Source organism: Choloepus didactylus, chromosome 10 (genome assembly GCF_015220235.1).
Source record: "Choloepus didactylus isolate mChoDid1 chromosome 10, mChoDid1.pri, whole genome shotgun sequence".
NCBI classification, from domain to species: domain Eukaryota; kingdom Metazoa; phylum Chordata; class Mammalia; order Pilosa; family Megalonychidae; genus Choloepus; species Choloepus didactylus.
In genome coordinates this window covers 48,420,042-48,441,258 of record NC_051316.1, presented here as the reverse complement: position 1 = coordinate 48,441,258, position 21,217 = coordinate 48,420,042, and the positions used below count along the sequence as shown (strand labels likewise).

The following is a 21,217-nucleotide window of genomic DNA, read 5'->3' as shown; positions in this document are numbered from 1 at the left end:
AAATATTTTGCTTGTAGGGTCTTGGGAATCCCAAAGAGAGACAAAGGATTAGGATTGATTAACTGTAGTTGTTCAAGGTCAAACAATCCTTGATACTTTTGTGTCTCTTTGATAGAGGGTAATGGCTATGATATGCTAATCTCATTGCATGATGTTGAGTGAAAATTCAGAATATAAAATTGTATCTATGCCAGGGCTTTAAATATGCAAGTATTGACTACACATGAAGGAAGGGCTAGAAGATGATATTGGAAAATGGAAACAGTAGATTTGATTTTGAAATGGTTTTGGTGTCAATTTTAGTTTTCTTTTGATTTCAATATATAGATAACCTGTATTAAATACATACTTTTTATAAAAAAAGAGAGAGAAAGCCAAGAAAATATTGCTGACTTTGAGGCCTGGGTCATCTTTACTGTCTTTTGAATATCAGTGGTGCCTGTTTTTTTTGTTATTTGAGCTGCTTTTACACCAGTAGAGATGGGTTTGCATGGAGACCTGTGATCAGTGACCCTTACCAAATGAGATAATAGGTGCAAATGTCCTTTTTTTTTTTTTTTTGAATACCTTCATTTATTCTGAATTTTCCCTATCCATTGATCACTATTTTATGAATAATTTTTAAAGATTTAGAAATCAGAGAGCATCTTTATTTTTACCTGTAACAATGTAAAACATGTATTCTTTTGAATTCCATCAATATCTAAGAATATATATTTTAATATTTTCTTCCCCAAGTAAATATTTTGTAGTTTCTAAACTAATGCAATTAAGTATTCATGGTGGCGTATTAACTTTTCACATTATTCTTTCTTACACACAACTATACAACAAAGGCCTGCTTTTGAAAAATGTCAGATACTCTCACGTGCTTACCATAACAATAGTCAATTGTCACTTAAAAGAAAGGAAGTAATTCTTTGGACAGATGAATTTTAATATGATTATGATGTTAGGAAGTTTACATGATTTAATTTCCATAATGGAACAAGAATTCCTATTCTGAATCTAACAGGCATCATTTTTAAGAGAAGGAGCTACAGTTATTTAAAAACTGAATTCAAATACATAATTTAAAGTTTAATATATAATGGTACTATTTAAGAGTTATCTCATAAAGACAGTACCACATTCCGGAGTCAAACTATAGATTCTTCTATTGCAAATGTCCTTTTATATGATACAAATGAAGATTATCTTATTAGGACTGTGTGCAACACCTGAGTGGATTTAAAACCACAACTTTAAAACCTGTGGGATCGTGAGACCTTAAAACATACTACTGAGGAAATTGATTAATCTCTGGGTCTGCCTCTCATCTTTCAATTTCTCTCAGTCTCTGTCTCTGTGTGTCTGTGTGCCTCTCTGTGTTGCTCTCTCTCTGTATATGTTTAATCTGTGTGTCTCTCTCTGCCTCTCTTTAAGTTTTCCTCTGTCTCTCTCTCATCCTACCCAGTGCTCCCCTCTCCCAGCCTCTCAGAAAACAGTGAATTGCTCCTTTTAGGGAGCGCTCCTCCAGTTCCATCCAGTCACTGAAATTCATTTCCATACAAGTTATCAAGTATTTGATGACTTCCTACTCTGAGCTGAGTTTTGGTTGTGGGAAGGGCCATTTACTTTTCTTTCTTTCCTTTTTTTGCAGTTTTAAAAAAATTTTTTTTGAGAAGTTTAGGTTACAGAAAAATCATGCATAAAATACAGAGTTCCCATATACCACCCTATATTAACATCTTGCTTTAGTGTGTTACATTTGTTGCAACTGTTCAATGCCAGGGCTATTTTAACTCTGAGGACTACTAGCAGAAGCACAGAACCTAGGATCCATAAACATCTTAGGAGTCTCCAAAATTTTTGAGACCTGAAAAATTAATAGCTCCAAAACATGAAAAGTAAAGCCTCAAAACCAAATTAAAACATTTTTAGTTAAAAACTCACCAAAAAAAAAATTTTTTTTTTGTCAACTTGTCCATGGTAACTCTACTGAGTTTAATCTTCAGTGAATTTTTTCCCCCTACTTTGCAGACTGTTACAAAATTATATAAAAAGTAAATAAGGTTGTGATTGCATTTTAATGTATTCTAAATGATGTGGTGAGGTGCTCTGGACTTAGGAAGGTCTCAAAAGGGCCTTAGATGGGGGAACGGGGTGGGAGGAAGAAGAATATAAAATACCAGAGAAATGTTTCTTTCTATTTTCTTATAGCTTGAGATATAAATGTTGGTTTAATAGCAGATTTCTGAGGATATGAAGTAAATTAGTAAATTAAACAGACTAGTAAATTAAATTAAAAGTTCAAATTAAAAATTAGTAAACTGAATTAAAAGATAAGTAGAGTGAATTAGTAGCTGGCTCTCCTACAGTGCTACTGAAAAAGCCTTATTCATGAAAAGCTGTTTTTCTAAATAAACACTCTCTCAACCCAACTATTTTGACAATTTCAAAGTAGTTTCTGTTTTCTTCCCTGGTGTTCTAAAACCTGCCCTCTCTAGCTCCTTCGGAAACACAAAACCAAAGAATTTATGAACTCTTTGCTGAAGTGGAAATGCGGCAAAACCAAATGCATGAACTAGATGCCCTCATTCAAAAACTTCAGAGAAAGGTAGGTGCTCTTACTCTCTTTAGTAATTTGTTGGCAACAGACTGATTCCATCAGAACAAATTTCAAATGTCTATTAATATTAGTAAAATTGTACAGTTTCTGGTATCTTTTACTCATCCCAAAGAAAATTGCAAATCAACATGTATTAGTTCAAGGTACTTAAACAAGACAAGCAGTGAGGAGGTAGTTTTTAATTTGTTATTCACCTTTCACTACCAGGATAAGCCATTTTAAGTGTAATAATAACAATAGCTGAAGTTTTTGAATTCTTAAAATGTGCAAGCACTGTTCTAAGCACCCATGAATACTACTAGTAGCCTCATTTGACATATAAGAAAACTGAGACACAGACAGGATGCATAATTTGCACAAAATAACAGAGCTAGCATATGACACAAATGCAATTAAATTCAAGCACTCTGAAGCTAGATCTGGTGCCCATAACTGCTCTACTTCCAAAAACAACATAAAAATGTCTCCTTAATCAATAACCAGACTCACCAGAACTTTATTATAACATGGCCCTTTACTATATAATATCTACAAGGGCTAAATGATGATCCCCCAAACAAATAAGATTTTAAAATAAGGTTTGAAATAACACAGGTAATTGAAAAGGTGAGAGTAAGTACTGTCCCCTAGTGATAGAGGTTTTGATGCTTTAAATACATCAAAAGCAAATTAAAGTTAGAAATCTCTGTGTTCAATATTTTATATATACTGGAATTACCTTAGAAAACTGCAAACCTAATGTGGTTATTTTTTTTTTAAGTGAGAACATGCTTGATAAATACATTACGAGTGAGCTAAGACTTTGCTACTCAATGGGTGATTGAGGGAGGAACAGTTATCAGCATCATCTGGGAGCCACAAAGAAAAGCACCAAGGCCTAAAGAACTAATACCTGCATTTTAACATCCCAGGTGATTCAAATGCATGCTCAAGTATGAGAAGGGATGATTCAAGGGAGCTGGTCCGTTTTTAATTTGGCAACCATATGAATCTTGTAGTCCACCGTGGGTCCTTTTTCGCTTGGCTGCTAGGAAGCTCAAAGTCAAATCTATAGCCAACTTTTTAGAAACTGTTGAAAACTTTAACATATATTCAGTATGTTAGCCTAACAAGGTGTAGATTGATTTTCCACTCCTTATTTTCCTTCCACCCAAAATTTTTATATCTTGTTATATAATCTCTGTAAGCTGGTTCAGATGCTTTTTAGAATAGGGAGATTTATAAATAAGTGTCTACAATAAAACACTTGCCATCCCATGGTCTCAGGCCATTATTTGTATTTATTCCTGTTTCCAGTGCTTTAGGTTAGCTCACAGTGCAAACTCACAAAGGAATCAGGGAAAATTGGAATTGAAAAGAAAACCCCTAATGTGTAAGGTGAAGCAAATGTTCTATCTTCAAAAATGAGAGCAAGTAAAATGGAGTGTGAAACCTGTCCGGGGCACCAGAGTCCACACAAGGCTGCCTGTCTGGAAAATTTTACAGGATTAGAAGGAAGCACTGGGGGTGTTGTCACAAGCAGCAGCTGGCCCCTTTGGAAACTCTGAGCTCTGTGGCTAGGCTGCACATTCTGTATAAATGCCACCACCGTACTCTGAACATCAGGGGCCTCTACTCCCCTCCACAAGAGCAAATGCAGTTAAGAAGCCAGCGACAAAATGCTGCAAATTGTTTAGAAGCACTAAAATAAATGACCCAACAGTCTCTCCAACAATCTTGTCATGTTAAAAAAGGCAACTCAAAAACAAATCAAACAAGAGAGAAAAAAGTTCAGTCTATGCCCTTCAATTTGAAAGTAACATACTGTGACCTTACCTAGAGCAATTATTGTTGCTACTAATAATTTGTCTTTCAGCACGAATTAATGAAATACACTCCCTATGATACTCATAGAATACCTTTTCTATTTCATCAATCCCTGTTGTTTTTTCTTTTTTTTTTTTTAAATGACTTAGACAAAATTCCTCTTAAGTGAGAACTTGAAAACCAACATTCCTCCTGCTAAATAAAGCAGAACCTCAAGCTAGGGGCAAAAAAGAATGCTACCTTTAGAAACAGGTGAAAGGGCCTTAGCCCTCCTTAAAACCGACTTACTTGCTTTAGAAAAGTCCAACTAGTTTTTAATAGCAAAAGACTCAAAGGGAGAGCCAGAAATTTTAGGTATTATCCAGATCAGATTCCCACTAAAAAGAATCACAAATGCATAAGCATTTGAAACCTGCTGGGAAAAACTGCCTGCTTTAAGAAAAATAAGTAAATCTCTCTCTAACCCTGCTTGAAATTTTTTTTAACCATACTTTGTTCAACTGACTGAGATTTTACCAATTAAGATATCCATGTTACCAAATATCCTTTTGAAACACTGCGTAACGTATTAAGGGGCTTAGAATCCCACCTAAGTTTACTCAGCTCCTTTTGTCCACACAAAGAGGCTGGATTTATGAACTAAAGGTGCAAGTAGGGGTGGGGGTACATGGGGGTGGGGTAATTACTGGCCATGGGGACTGTATGTGGGCAGAGGAGTGACCTGGAGCTTTGCAAGGGGTGACGCATGGGAAGGTCGGAGAATGTCCAAATCACAATTTCTTTATTCCACAACTTTTCCTAAAACTATCTGACACTTGAGACAGACAAAAGAACAAACGGATTCACTGGATAATTGCACTTCTCCCAACTCCCAGCTATCCCCCATGGGATGTTCACATGAGATTTTAAGGGTCTGAGTTATTTGGATATTTGTTGCTTTTGTCTTGTGATTCCTACACAGGGGGGGCTCAGAAATTTGTTGGCATGAAACGAGTCCCAGTCGGCTTATTAGAACCCTATTTTCAGTAATTTTTGGATGCTTAGAAATCATTTAATAAGAATATATACATACATTTGTTTTCTAAATGGGCAGAGATTAGAACTACTTTGGCAATATACATTTTAGACATCCTGCAAAACCCACCCTTCCACACCTACATTTTCCTCTTCAGTCAGAATACTTTACATAGACTAAATATGTATCTAGAGCTACAGGAGCTTGGGAGGTGAGTGTGAGTAGGGGGTTAGAGGGGAGTGGGTTGGGCAAGGTGCTGGGCAGGGGGTAAGTGGCCCCATTCCTTAAATGTACAGCTTAGGGGTTTTCCCACCTACTTTGAATCTAAGAAAACTCGGGGAATCTGATTTGACCTAGGTGAAAAACATTCTCTATTTTGCAGGCCTGTGTCTTCGGAGTGTGGGTTAGTGAGTGGTGGGGGTAGTGAGACGTCACTTTTGAGCTTAGGTTAAAAAAGTCTCTGGCCTCTGTCTCACGTTCTCTCACTTGCCTGTCCTGAGGAAACGGGCGCCATGTTGCGAGCTGCCCTACGGAGAGACCAACGTGGCACAAAACTCAGGGAGGCCCCTGACTGACAGCTAGTGAGGAACTGGGGGTCTCAAACCAACACCCAAGGGAACTGCATCCTGCCAACAACCACAAGAGAGAGCTTAGAAGCAGATCTTGCCCCTGTTGGCCCTTGAGGTGACGGCTGACCCGGGCAACACCTGACTGTGGCCTTTTGAGACCCTGGAGTTGGAGGGCACCAGCTGGGCTGCATGGATTCGTGACCCACAAAAAACATGGGATAAAAACTGCACACTATTTTCAGCCACTAAGTTTTTGTTATGCAACAGTAGATAACTAATACAAGTGCGTTAAAAAAAAGTCTATGTTCGGTATTCTGTGATCGTTAAACATGTGATTCCTTTACAAAGTGGCTTTACCTTGTAAAATTTCAGCCTCTTAACTGGGTCTCAGATACTCCCAAGGAACACAATGTAATTACTACCTACAGGAAAAAACATTCCTAATCTCAAAATATCCTCTTTAGACTCCTACATCCAGTTTCCAGCTGAGTATAAAAACTCAAAAATTTCTAAAAGCATAACTATTTTCTTTGGTACCAGTTTTGATACTATTAACTGAATTAATGTCTCGCCCCTGCAGAGGCTGTAACAGGTCAGATAAAAGATGAGAAGGGTATTGAAAAGTGTCTCCCCAAAACATCCTTCACCCCCAAAACAAATTGTTAATGAAAGCCTTCCCCAGATAAAAGCAAAACAAAAGCTTCAACAGTATTTGGCTTTGCTCAAGACCTAAAATAAAGGTTTAAAGGTGCCATTTCTATGCCAAAACTGGACTATGATGCGTTTTTTTTAAAAGCCACCAGATAGAATTATCACGTAGAGGACAAACATGAACCAGCCTGCGTGTTCCTTTAACTGACAGAGGGAACACATTTTTTCCAGGCTTTGCAAATAGTTTCCTAAAACAAACCTGCCAGCTGACAAAAACACATACACATACCAAAAATTTTCCAATTTTTGCTATTGCTGGAGCCAATTTTTGGTGAAAGGGGGTAGGGAGCAGACCCTTATTTATTCCCCGACCCCATTCACAGAATAGGCCAGTGGAAAAAATCAATAACATTTGTTAAAATGTTTGTTTCCTAGGAATGCTTTCAAATAACATTATAAAGCAAACACATTCAATTTAGCAAAACTTTATCAGGTACCAACTATGTGTCCATCACCTCCCCTCCCTCTTCTCTAAAGTAATGATTAGACACAACTTGAATAGCCCCAAAACAGTCCACCAGGGCCCAGGGAGCGGAGGTAATGGCGGCCATCACCTGCCAGTTCGGCTGCAGGTGGAAACGCTACACCTGACTGGTGGCCGCGGGCTCGAGGGGGTGCCTGGGATCGCTGCACTTGTCAGTGTGGAGGGCCTCATCTGGAGGACTGGTCCAATTAGATCAGTCCCAGAGATTCGGAGAATTTCCAAGGACTCATGTCTGTGCCATGGGTTCCACCTCCTTAAACCATGAATGCTTAGAGCAACTTTGTGAACAGATAGTCTTGGGCAAAATGGCCTTTTATTGGGGAGGGGGGGGGCAGGGGTTTAAAAAGAATTTAAATTTTTAAACATTAGTTGGCAACATTTCAAAGATGTCACATGCAAATCCAGATTTCCAGATTATCTTCAAAAATGGGAAAACCTGACACAGCACAGGGCCTGGCTTCCTGCAGGACCCCAGCGGCATGCCCCGGAAGGCACGCCACACCCCTGGACTCGGCGGGAAGTCCGGCTCTCAAACAGCTCCAAGCCCCCGATGTCGTCAAGCTACCAAGAGCATAGCAGAAGCCCTCACGCAGCCACCTGCTCCCACTACACCTCTGGGCTGGCCTCGGGTTCTGGAAGGCCTGGTGCCTGGTCGGGAGCTCAGGGAGGTCGCCTGGCCTGGTGCTCCTTCTCTGGACACCCTGTGGAGCCTCGTGCACCATCATAGGCCTCCTACCAGTGATGTCCCAAAGTCGGCTTGCCAGAACTTTCCAAACCTGTAAATGCTCTGGGATTCCAATATGATCACTCAGTTTATAATCAAAGTGCAGGCGCTACTACTGACGAGGAAATGAGGGGTGCCAGTAAGGCTAACCGGAAACATCTAATAGGCTTGGTTTTCCCTTGTGCTAATGCAGCCAGATAACCAGTCTCTGTGCCCATCAAACAGCGTCTGGAACAATCAGGTTGAATGGATTTTCTTTTGTACCTGGCAAAGCCACTTGTTGCTGGGTCATTGGGGAAAGGGCAGCCTTGAAAGCCTTTCACTGGGGAGTGTCAGCCCAACTGGCTTTAATCTACACCTTGACAGAATAAGGGCTGAGGAAAAGGGTTGAGAGCAAACCCCTAAGGATTAACGATGACTGACCAGGGGTGTTCCTTCCTAGAAGTGTCAGGTATTCCTCTGTTTAAGGCTTATCTATTAAGCCTGTGTCTACCCTGACTCATTAAGTTTCAGTTTCACAATCAAATGAAATTGCTTTCCTTGTTTGCTTCTAAATAAAGTTGCTTTTTTTTTGGGGGGGGGGGTTCAAATTAATTATTAAAACATGAATAAAACCCTCATAAACCTGCCTTGAAGGGCATCATTGTCTTGCCTTTTCATGAGCCCCCTTGTTTAAAAAGAATTAAGAATTTCAAGACAGTGACAGCAGAACATTCAGCCAAGTGCAGGGCCTTCTCAAAGCAGCCCTGGGCAGCAGCAGGGGCTGCACACCGGTGAGGCGGCCCTGACTAGGCTTCCTGCACAGGGACTCCAAAACCAGAGCGACCACTATTCGCCAGGGCCACGGATCTGCGATCACTCGGCAAATGCCTGTGGAATGCACACCATGTGCCAGGTACCCTTCCAGCCTCTGGGGACACAGCAGTGAACAAACCAAGTCCCTGCCCTTCTACAGTGGGCTGTCTATAGTAGAAACCATTCCCAATTTTTTTTTTTTTTTTTTTTTAACATTGCCAGATGCCTTGGTTCAGGCTGGACAAGAAAGTATTAGAATTGGAGTAAGCAGAGGTTTTCTAAGACATAAATTGTCCAGACGCCCCTAGCTGCCTTGGATACTTAGAGAGAGAAAATGCTGGTTGTAGGTTTTGCAGGTGGGAGAACTTCCAAAGATCTCAAGGTGGCTTCAGGACATTGGGGCATCGTGTGTCTTTCCATGGAGCAGCTTGGCTGCAGGTGGTCCTGGCTTCTCTCAGGAGACTGGGGTTTGCCTCTAAAGAGAGGCAGTTTCCCTCCTTGCCTCTTTCAGCACCAAGTGCAACGTCTGTGGCACATAATTGGAGCTCATAAGTATTGGTTAGGTGAATGGATCAACATCGTTCACAGGATGACAAACATCAGTTGGCATGTGAGACATTGAAAGGGAAGGCATTCTTCTCCATTGGTCCCCAAATAACAGTCTTCTCACTCCCTCCACTCACACTGGTGTGATGGGTGCACAAAGTCTACACTCACCTCTGATTTCGGAGGGTTGAGTAATGGCCATCCTGATGGACTTCACTTCTAGAAGCATAGCACCAGAACTTTGTAGGCCGCTGGCCTTGAGATATGGATTCCCATGCTAGGGTTTGATTTAGTTTTAACTCAACTTGGGGAGAAAACACGAGAGGTTGTGTAAACATGAGAGAGGGGTATCCCACTCTGGGCTCTTGTGGTCCCCCCAAGAATGTCATGGTGGGGACTGTGCTTAATAGGAGCAAAAATCCTGCATTCACACTGTGTGTGCCATGGTTTCTGTAAAAATCATTCACCTCAAAGGAGCAGCTAGCTTCTAAGGTATTCCCCAGGGTCCCATCCAACTTTGGAGGGAGCCATCTTCAGAGCAGGGTATCTGGAGTTACCCACAAACTGTCCCCACTACCTTTGCCCAGGGCCTGCCCTGGGTTTTACATTGGTAGCAATGTCAAATGCTACTTCTGCTGCTGCTGCTCCTTCTTCCTTCTCCAACAACCCTACTTCCTTCTCCAAATTGTCACATACATGACATCCACCAAACAAACATGTGAACTACTTAGAGGTACTAACACAACAACAGAATCATGTATTGGGTGAATGCTACATTCCTGGACAAATCCTGATTCTCATAGGGTTCTTGCTGACTTCGGGGAAAGTTGTCTGTGGGGGTTAGAAACACTGAGAACAGGGCAAAAATATAGGGTTTGCACAACGCTGGCTGTTGCTACAGAGCTGTTCAAGAAAGATAGTTGTCATGACATCTTTAACCAGAAAACATTGCCACCATCCTGTCCCCAGGAGTAAACAGACCCTGAACATAAAGAGGAAGGCTTTCTTGCCCTTGGTGAGTTTCCCTTCCATTCCATTCTTTCAATCCCATTCAGTTAATATCATGCTGCCTACTGAGCAGCTCCTGTGAACTGAGTCCGCTTCAACGGTATAGAATATAACTTGTCACATGGAGCTCAGCCTGAGTCTAGGACTGGGGAAAAAACACAGTAAAGGAAGAGTATAAAAAATTTACAAGATTTACCAAATCAATATTATATGACTTGCCAAAGGGTAAATTCAATGGCAGCTCTGCAGTATTTGAAAGACTTGTAGACAATCTTCTAGACTTGGTGACCCGTGAGTGAGAAAACACCCCCGCCTCCCATGAGCGTGAAGAAGCAGCAGGACCTCCTCTCCCGCCATGACTGGTGTTGAAGGTGGTTACAGACCAATTGCCCTCCTGAGCTGCACAAGACCAGGGCTCCACTCTCAAAACAAGGTCATAGAAAGAATGATTACAACAGGCCCAATCCAATACCCAATGATGAGATCACATCACCAGAGAAAGACCTTCTGCAGTCACTTACTCAAAGTTTAATCTCAGAAGATAGACCATAGAATGCAATTTGGGGCAGCTACCCAGGCCTCACCTGGAGCTTGTGGAGGAAGGAGCTCTCAACACACCAGGATGCTAGAGAGCAGGGTGTGCTGACTGACGCCCCCTGGTGGCCTACAGGGCCACCAAATCCCGGCCACAGCACAACACCAGCCAACGAAGCTATTATCAACCTGCCTCATTCCCTTCCTCAAGCCCATCCCAAAGAACACTTACAGAGTGAGCACCACTATGTCCAAAGCACTATTTTATTTTAGTCCTGAAGGGAGAAACAATATGCCTTCAGATCAGGTTGGGGATTCAGAGCATATACAAAATATAAATAACAACAGCAATTAATCTGTGTGTTGTAGGGCATTTTACACTTCACAAAACACATTTATGCATCATCTTCACCCAAACCCTGTGAGCCCATATCACAGAGTTACCCCATTTTACAGATGAAGAAACGGAGGCCCAGTCTACGGTGGAATCTGGTGCTGTGACCCTGTGTCCTTTCCTTGCCCCAGAGCTGTCTACCGTCGGGCTGAATGGCCCCCTTGGGTAATAGCTCTTCCCCCACTTCTCCCCTTCATGCTGCCCTTCCTGTTCAGTCTAAACAAAGTCTCATTGGCTTCAAAATATTGTTGGGAGAGGGGAGGGGAGCATAAGTGTTAGGATTTGCTTCTCCGCAAGTGAGGACAGACCTCATTTGACCTCACACTACTCAGCGTTCGTCTTGAGAAAAGAGCAGTCATTGATCAACTTCCTCCCCCGTGGCGGCTGGTAATTGGAGGGAAAGCAAACCTGCAAACCTGCCTGCAGAAAGTGAATCATCTCCGTCTGCATTTCCTCTTCCCAGACGGATAGCTCACTGATATTATGAAAGAAGGAAAGTAGCATCCAAGCATCCTGGATGCTGTATGCACTGGCCACATTCAGCTCAATGATCAAGAAATAGAAATGACTGCAGCCAAAGAAATGTAAACAGCCACAATGCGGGAAGGGCAGGAAAAAACAGGACTCCAAGTCAGGGGTGAAATGAGCTGGTAGAGCACAGGGAGACGTCTGGAAATGTGGAGACAAGGGGAGGCCAAGTCCTTACCCTGATAATAATGGGAGTGAGGGGAAGGATAAGTAGGCTCAGAAGAGCTGCATGAGAGGAGGACAGGAACATGATGAGATTAACTGGAGAATAATTCCAGTGTCCTTGGTCTGAGAGGCAAATTTATTCAAACTGGAGCCAAAGACAATGAGTCAGAATTCCAAGGTTTCTGAGTTTGTCTCTCCATTCCCCCCCCCTTCTTTCTCAAAAGCTAAACAGAGAGTAAATGGTATATTTGTACATGTCGTCCTTGAGGTAACAGAAATGTAAATCTATTAATAGGATAAAGAAACTAGTCTGCTTCCTATCTGTGAAAGGTCTGAGGGAATTTCAGGAAAGCTGCGGGATTAATCTTTGAACACTGGTGGGAGAGAAGCCCCCTCCCCTGCCACCCCCATCAGATAGGTGTAATGATAGAAGAGGGACCCCTGGCTCGGTGTTAAAACCTGTAATTCTAGGAGAGGATGAAAAACGGCCTTTGAGATGTTCTTATTGCTAAATGTATAATTATTAGCCAGGGTGTAGAAATCCCTTAAAAATCATTAAAATGAGCCATCAAGTTGAGTTCTTCTGATTTCATCTTTGTTAAACCATGTATTTCCATAAACAGTTGCAGGAATCCCAGTTTATATTTCGAAGCCTGTCAAACAGAGTGTGAGACAAATGTGGTAAAACTGGCACCTCTTTGGAAGCTTTGTAACCTTTCTGGTGTTTCAGCTAGCAGGTAAATGAAATGTACTTATTAATTATAAAAGATACACGAAATCTGACTGATTAGCCATGACTTTTTAAAAGAGACCTTGTTACACTATCGAAACTCAGTCCTTCCCAGCTCATAGTTCTATTTTACTCTGTGCTGTGGGGCCAGGCTGCATCCCACCTCCACACACACTTTTCCCCCTAGGATGAACCTGACACAGAGGCTAGGATCTCCCCACCGGGGCACACTGACTTCTGCTGAGATGGGCCCAGGACCCACTGCCTGGGTCCTGAAAACACAGGACATCCATTAACAAGGAGCTGTTAAAACACCTCTGCTTTAGAGACTGCCAAACCTGTGCAGAAAGATTAGATGAACCCTTTGGGGCATCCACAAAGCATACAGGATAATTAGAATGAAGGCTGGAAAAGCTAAAAAGTAGAGATTTTTTTTTCCCAAGTGGCAACAGAAATAAGAGGGAACAATATCCAAAAGAATACCCCATCAGAAGAGAACTAGCCGTTATAGAGGAGTGATTTTAAGATAATAATATTTAAAAAACTAACAAAAAGCGTAGAAATCAAAGAAAGAAAGTGTTTTAAAATTTGGGATGCGCCTTCTAACCTAGACAAACTATTCATCTTCATACTCAAATGCAGAACCAGACCTGCCTTAAAATCATCACACCTCTCTGTTCCTTTTGCTCCCACTAAACTTACACCCTGATCCAGGTGAAAACAACTGCTTCATGAGCCTTTCTGCTAGTTCCCGCGTAAGGGATCGACAGAAAAAATGGCATTTGTTACCATTAGACTGAGAGCAGGATCTTTCATTAGGACAGTTGTTTACGGGGAGTTAATGGTGAAGCATGGTAGACGCGAAGGGAAAAAATATAAAATAATAACACTGGTGTGGGGTTGTGACTAGTGGAATCAGAGACATTATTGAACAGCAGCACATCCTTACCACTATTTCATTACTGCCTCACCCATGGGTTCCAGGTAAGTTCATATTCTCTTATCTTTGAATACGAGACAGGACCAGTGTATGTGTAAATACGTATAGTGAACAATCCCCAGTGCCACCCAAAAAAGAAAAGATTTCTCCCTTCCCTATCCCCACCACATGGTACATTTCTGAGTCCTCCTCCCCACTGCATCTTTCAAAAAAATGGGCCAGGTTTCTAAGATCATGACTTACTGATGAAAGAAGGCAGAAGCTGACAGTTGAGAATAAAATTCTTTGCAAAATGTGACAACAGAGGTCTCTCAGGACACTCAGAATATTTTTCAGTTTTCTTAGTCTTGTGCTTCAGGGGCAAAAAATACAATATGTGTTCTATTTAAAAAAATCACTAATCCATCTGCTTTGTAGCCAAAAAGATAGCGAAAGGTGCCTGAATCTAGAAAGTGAGTGAATTATGCCCTCAAGTGGCAGGATGTGGTACTGAAAGATATCTGCAAAATCGGCAACTGTTGCTAAGTAAAACTTAAGTTATTGGCTCTCTCCTGGATTTCTTCATTCTTAGAAAAAGAAGTAAGATGGTTGAGTTTTGGAGCAAAGCATCAGGAAAGTAAGAATTGTGTTCCTGATTTAGAATTGCCACTAAGTTTCCACTAGCAAAGTCAAATGGGGGACTTAAATTATCTGGATAATTTAGACTCTAGCAATTCACTTTGTTTTTTTGTTTCCATTACTTGGCTAATTCAATTACTAGATTTTGCTTGGGCTGCACTGCTGTTCCTAAATAAGTCATTTGTTTAAAATAGCTTCTGTTCCCCAAGCAACTGTTTGTCAAGCCTCAGGACTGTCTCAGACTTAGGGCTGAATTTTTAAACATTCCTTTAATGGGTGAAGAGCAGGGATTTAGTCAATAAGTGTTCTTGCACATGTGCAAAATAATAGTATTTTTCATTGTAACATCACTTGTAATAGTAAAAGATTGGAAAGGTATTAAAATCCCATCAGTGTGGGATTAATTAAATCACAATGCATCCATATAATAAGATTCAGTGCAGCTGTCAGAAAGCATGACGAGTTCTATGTACTCACAGAGAAGGGCTCTCCACAATACAGTGTACAGTAAAGAAATCAAGGTGCAGAAACAGTCTATAGATTATGCCACATTTGTATTGAGAAAGGAAATTTTTGTGCTGGTTGTATCATCTTGTATGAACATAGTGTACATCTGCAATAATGCACAAGCAACTGATAAAAATGGCTGTGTCCAAAGAGGGGGAGGTCAGGAGTGCTAAAGGGAACTGACACAAGATGCACTTTTGTGCCTTTTAAATTTTGCACCATTAGAATAGGCTACCAATTCCAAAATAAATAAAATTCAAGCAATGAAACAATGAAGAGTAGGGAGATATTATTTTAGTAGTGATTTAAGTAAGTCATTGTTTGGTGAGAGATTTAAAGAGACAAAGACCAATCACATCATAAATTATCAACTATTAATTAGCAATAATGCTGAAGTACATATAGCATCTAAGGAGTGATATGCTATTTAAAAATCGTCCTCACATGGACAATGCTGTGCTGTAGGTTCATGGTAGAGAAGTATTTACTCTTTGACAAATCCATGTCATCTCATATCCATGTACATGGTGTGACTGCTTCCCAAGTCAGGTGTGTGAGGTGGCATGTCCCTCTCCCCTGAGTTTCTAGTCATTTAAGTTATGAACCTTGGATGACTGGACACTTGCTTCCTTACAGTAAAAGAACTCATTAATGGTTGATGGAAGCTTGCAATCCATGAAAGGGAGGGCAAGGCTTTGATTCTTCCCCAAAGGAGAGTGTCAGACCATCAGGGCCCTACCAGACGTCCGGAATGGGAGGGAGTCACTGGGTTGGGGCTGGACATTTGCATTTTTTTAAAGCTTGCCAAGTAACCCTGATGCACAACCACCCTTCCCCCTACCCCTGCTTCCCAGCATTGAGAAGGCCCATAGACAAAGAGCAAACCGGGCACAAGGTGGAATTCCCATTCCTTTGTCAAAATAAATCCTCTCTCAAGGTTACCCTCCACTCTTCATGCCCTGACTCCTTCCTAATGAATTCATCTGGAGTTCTTTCTGGCTCATGTCTTTCTTTGCCAATTCCATTCACTCAATTACAACTTCCAAAAATTCATGCACGATCAGCTCGCACACCCATCCTGTGCCATACTTTTTGCCCCTGCAGGAGATGTCTGCTAGTAGTCCTTGAAACTGCCCTGTGATATAGGAAGCACCTCCTTCTTCTGCCAGACACCAGGCTAACTCTGAGAATGCAGCCTTCTGTTCCGACAACATTAGGAGGCGGCCTGAAAACAGCTAATTATCCATCAAGGAAATCATGTATCAACTGATATGCTTGTTCTCAGCAAGCACAGTCCTCCACAGCAACCTGGTAATTGGATAAAAAGACCTCAGAGGCTCTTGGGGGCTGGGATGAGATATGAAAAAGCATTTAATGTGGATTTCGCTAATGTAATCGCCAGTTGAAGGGATGGCAAGGAGCTTAACAAGCTCATTACAACTTCAGCGCTTGTGATCTCCACACATACTCCCTGGCAGCCACAGATAAAATGTCCTTGAAGGCCTCACTGGGCCTTTGCCTGGGACTCATCTGTTTTCACTTTGCCCCCAGAGGAAGACAGCTGGTGTCTCCATTACCAGCTGCGGGGCCACAAGGAAAATAAGCCAGGAGTCAGTTCAAATGTGTTCCTAGGCTAACAACTAGTATTTTCTTAATCTGGGCATGGAGAAAGGAATGTCAGGCTCAGATTTGGATAATCTTGTTTATCAACCCAATTTTTTTCAGCTGTTCTGTTCTATTTTCAAAATTACTGTCCTTCCGTTGTGATGCCTGGGTATGTTTTAGGGAACACTCATCTGGTTCTGTGCCTCCAACCCAGAGAGGTTGGACGGGCACTCAGAGAGTCAGAGCCCCTGGTTTGGGGGTCCCCGTTCATTCCTGGGATTAGTTCTAGAAGTCGATCTCTCTCCGCAGAGTCAGTGTTTGTTTTCTGAGTACCCATCCCTCAGGGGCTGACTGGGACAGTTCTGGGAGTCCAGCACGTCTATTATAAATGGTCTAGATCTTTTTCCTTAAAGCAGTTGGAACAAGGTAGAGGCTCCAGGGACACGGCTCACAGAGAACACAGTGGGAATGGTGTCCCTTGTGGTGTGACATGGTGACCCCAAATCGGAGCACTTGAAGGGACAGGGGCAAGGAAGGAGGCCCCTGAAGAGCCGGAGGATGCTGGGGGCTGGAAGGCAATTTCAGCCTCTCCCAAGTCGACTTGCCCTGAGGCTCTCTGCAGTTGCTCCTTTACAAGAGGTCAAAGTAACCGAGTTCCACTCACACTGTGTGAAACGGAAACCCTCACCAATACCACAATCCCACAATGTGTGGCTCTCACCAACACTCACTCTCAAGGCCAGACAGCCTCTGCCATTGCAACCATGGAATGTTTCCTCCCCCTGGGGGAGCTCTGCAGTTTATGTGCAAAGTTCAGGAATTTGGCATTTGAATCCTGCCCTGGCTCTGTCAGCACAGGCATCTGTGGCTTGGTCCAATAGATGCAGTCTCCCAAGTTACAGGTCAATCACATTTTTATAAGTCAGGGGCATATTTCAAGTTCATGAGGTGAATCCTCAGTCAAACAAAGAATCATCCGTGAATTTATCCGCTTTGTAAATCGTAATTTTCATGTATCTGATTTCCTGAAAGGGATACAGCTGTGACCAGGGTTAGAGGCCTGGAATTAGCAGCTTCCAACAGGGAAAACTATCCTACCTGCAGAAACCCTTAGAATGATGCCTGGAATTCTGCAACAAAGTCAAGGAAAACTTTTCTAAACGATACTGGAGAGTCGCTATCCCTACCGAAATAATAATACTGCTGGGAGAGAGAAGATGTTAAGCCGTACCTGTCAATGAGACCATAATATGAATGGTTTAGAGGTCTTTGCTTTAAAAAGACACTTATTGGGGGGATGTGGTGGATAGGATAGAAATGATGAGGTGATGAGTTTATGAGGAGGAAGATGGCAAGGGGGAAAAGGCAGGGGAAATTGGGAGAAATGAGAAGGCTAACTCACCCAAGACAAACTTAGCCAACTTACCAATTTCACCCATGGGTCAGACTTGCCTTGATTCTTTCCATTTCCATTTTGTGAAATGGGATTGAGGAGTGAGAAAGGAGAGACTTAATCTCACACTAGGTTACTGTCAAGACCAACCTAATCAAAACAAAACAACTTGAAAGCCTGTGAGGACTGGAAAAGAAATACTCAAGATTTAACGACACTGGAAGAGATTCAGACAAGATTCTTGCTAAGTTTCTTGCAGCTTTGACATAGTAGAATTCGAGACCAAGTCCACTGTGACTCTCCTTCCTTCAACAAGCTATAAAACATGGTGGCTGGGAGCCAAGACAAGGGGCTGCAACCAAACTGGAGGGAAGGGCTTTCACCTAACATTCCCAAGAGTAGAGACCCGATTTCTAATGGGGGTGGCTTTGCATTTCTACAGCATGCAGTACAGCTCAAGAATATTCACTTTGCACCTGTGGGTCCATTTCCCGGATGCCAAGTTAGGCCCACAGTGATTGTCCAGACTTGCCCTCCTTTGCACACCTACATTTTGGAATAATTCGGCACACGTGAATGCACTCCCAGCCCTGCTGTGATGTAATTAAGGGATAATGTTTGCAGCAAGAAGTAGAGTCGTAAATGCCTCCCATGGGTGATTAAATGCTGAGGGGAAGTCAAATAACTTTTGAATTCATTTGGTGCAAGTTTATTTCAATGCCACAAGCATTTTTTTTTTTTAATTATAGGGTAAGGTTTCTAAAAAGATACAAAGCACAGCATCCATAAGCAAACATTTTAATGCCTTTATCTCCCTCCAGGGAAAGGAGAATTGAAAGTACTACATCCTGGGGATGCTTATTGTGTCTAGGAGGGGGACTTGGGCAGAGTTTATATTTAAGGGACAGGGAGGGAAAACAAAGTGCTGCTTCAGGAAGGATTAAGTAGAGGAAATATGTGTGTACCTAGCAAATATTGAAAGGAAGCTACATTTCTACCTGTGAGGATGTTTGGTTATATTTCTGACTGTAATTTTGGGATCTTGACAAACTACTCATTTATCCTCACTTATGAGGGAAAGTCTCAATTTTCTCATCTGGAAATGTGGAGGCTGGGGATGGCACTTGGATTAGGACAGCTCTGAAGTTCTTTCATTTCAGTCTCACATGCCATAATGAAAAGTGTGGGCAAGAGTCTGGGGAAATGGGAGCATCTCATACATTGCTGGCAGCATTGCAAGCTGGTACAACTTTGGAAAAAACCTTGGAGTATGAAGAAAACTGAAAATGCACTTAACTTGTAACCCAGTACTTTCACTTTTACGCATATTCCTTGGGGAAACTTTCACACATGTGCACAGAGACACAGACAAAAATTTTCACTGCACAGTGTAAGAACAAAAAAATGTGGAAAAGTGCCTATCAAAAGAGAAATGGACAAATAAAATATGGCCTACTTACACAGAGGAATACTATAAAGTAGTTAAAAGAATGATAAAGCTCTATATAAATCAATATTGATATTTCTAAAATGCAAGCTGCAAGGGAATCCCATTGCTTTAATTTGTGAAAACCCGAGTAGCTAAACGGAAGAAAGACTGTAACTGAGTGTCACACATTGAAGTAATAAAACTCATGGGTCCATAGTAATGAAAAAAGAAAAAAATCATATTGTAAGTGCAGTATCACACATCAAATGTGAAACCATTTATGTAAATGTTAAGCGAATACATCTGGTGATCACAGAGACATACGTCAGTGTGTAAAACCAGAGAAAATGGAAGGAAGGACATGTATAAGCTCACAACAATGGCAATGTTTGAGAAGCAAGGCTATGACTGGAGACTGGGGATAAAGGAAACTTCAAGTTATTTGGTATTATTTTTTAAAATTTATTAACCACACACACACACACACAAATGTCATTTCTGGATGGAGGGCGAAAGGTGTTTTTAGCATTCTTTCTGCCTTAAAAAAAATCTGAAAAAATAGTAAAAGCATATGAGCAGCAATGCCCTTGGCAGCTGCGTGTCAACAAGAGCTCCTTCCTAGCCCCTGTGCGCCGTGCAGACCTAGGAGACACAGAGGCAGGTAACCTTTTAGGCTTCTGTGCTGTCCAATACGGTAACCACCATCCACCTACTCTAATTTAAATTTAAATTAAGTAAATTACTTGGACAGAGCTGGTCTCAAGCTAAAATCTGTCCTTCAGACAACTAAAACAATTTCGGTTGCATTGTTCTTTTCCTATGTCCTTCTGCACATAGGAAAGCCAAAGTAATGAGGTAATGACTAGGAAATATTTTTCTTTTCTGGAAAGGTAATGCTCACTATATCCTAAATTATTATTATGATTAAAATAACACTTTCTTGGTTAAAGATAATTAAATAACCCATCTTTAGAAAAAGAGATCTAGCAATTTTCTTTAGTTATACAACCATCACATTTCATTTTCCCAAAAATTGAGACAGTAGGAAGATAGTTTAAGGGATGACAAAAGTATTATCCAAACAAAACTGTGAATGTGGGCTCAGTGGTTTTCAAGAGCCTTTGATTCTTACCTGTACACAGTGTGAGGGACATATACTTCCCGGATAGGAAATTCTAAAATTTCTTTGTGTGGACGAGTCCGGTTTTCAGGAAACGGTCTCACTGGCAACATTTCAGGAGTCAGACAGCAATTAAGTGTCTCTGGAGCTGGGGAAATTTCCAGTCTGAGCAGGCCTAAAAAGAGAAAATAGGGCTGTTTTAGTAAGAAATTGTCATATTTCTAGGAACTCAAGAAAGATTAATGTACTATATCTTTTATGAAAATACAGATAGGTTGGAGAAGTATAAGAATTTTTTATTTTTTATTTTTAAAATAAAAAATTTAGAATTATTATTTTGAAATAACTTGAAACTTACAGGACAGTTACAAAAATAATAAAAATCCTATTCGGAAAACACTTAGTGTAAGAGTTCTGAAATTTCCATAATTATTATAGTGTGAGAAAAAGCATGTCATGACAACTTTTGAGCTTTGTGGGGCTGGATCAGATGATCTTTAAAGTCCTTTCCAGAACTGCCACCCAATTATAGTACATAGTTGAGTAACTTCAATGTATTACAAGAATTAAAAATTGGTGGTTTTCAAACTGGGGGTTCCCATGTACCCTAGTGTGCTGCAGAAGTGCTGCAGGGGCTGTAGAGCTGAGGAAGATGCACTCACCTTCTACCAGAGAATCTGACTTTTACTTTTTTGTTGTTGTTTTTTTAAATAATAGGGATTCTCTACAATATTTCATTTTAAAAAAGGGGCTCCTCTGTTCAAACAATTGTCTGAGAACCCTGATCTAAAGCATGATCTTTATTTACAGAAGCAATCCTTTAAGAACAATAGGAAACAATAGATTTGCCAAAAAACGTAGACCAATTCAGATTCTTCACCCCAGATACAAAGTCCTATATTTCACTCAGTATACATGATTTTAAAAATGCCAGTGTTAGAAAAATAACGTATATGATCATGAATGGTTTTGGCACAGCCAAGAG

The 21,217-nt window shown here is 41.2% G+C and overlaps 1 protein-coding gene across 1 annotated transcript in view; it reads right to left on the bottom strand.

The window, feature by feature from the left end:
• Window positions 1-21,217, bottom strand: part of DOCK8 (dedicator of cytokinesis 8) — a 216,974-nt gene that overhangs the window by 84,170 nt on the left and 111,587 nt on the right. Inside the window, 1 exon segment of the mRNA XM_037851154.1 lies at window positions 20,245-20,407. Within this exon segment, the coding sequence (XP_037707082.1) occupies window positions 20,245-20,407 (163 nt within the window).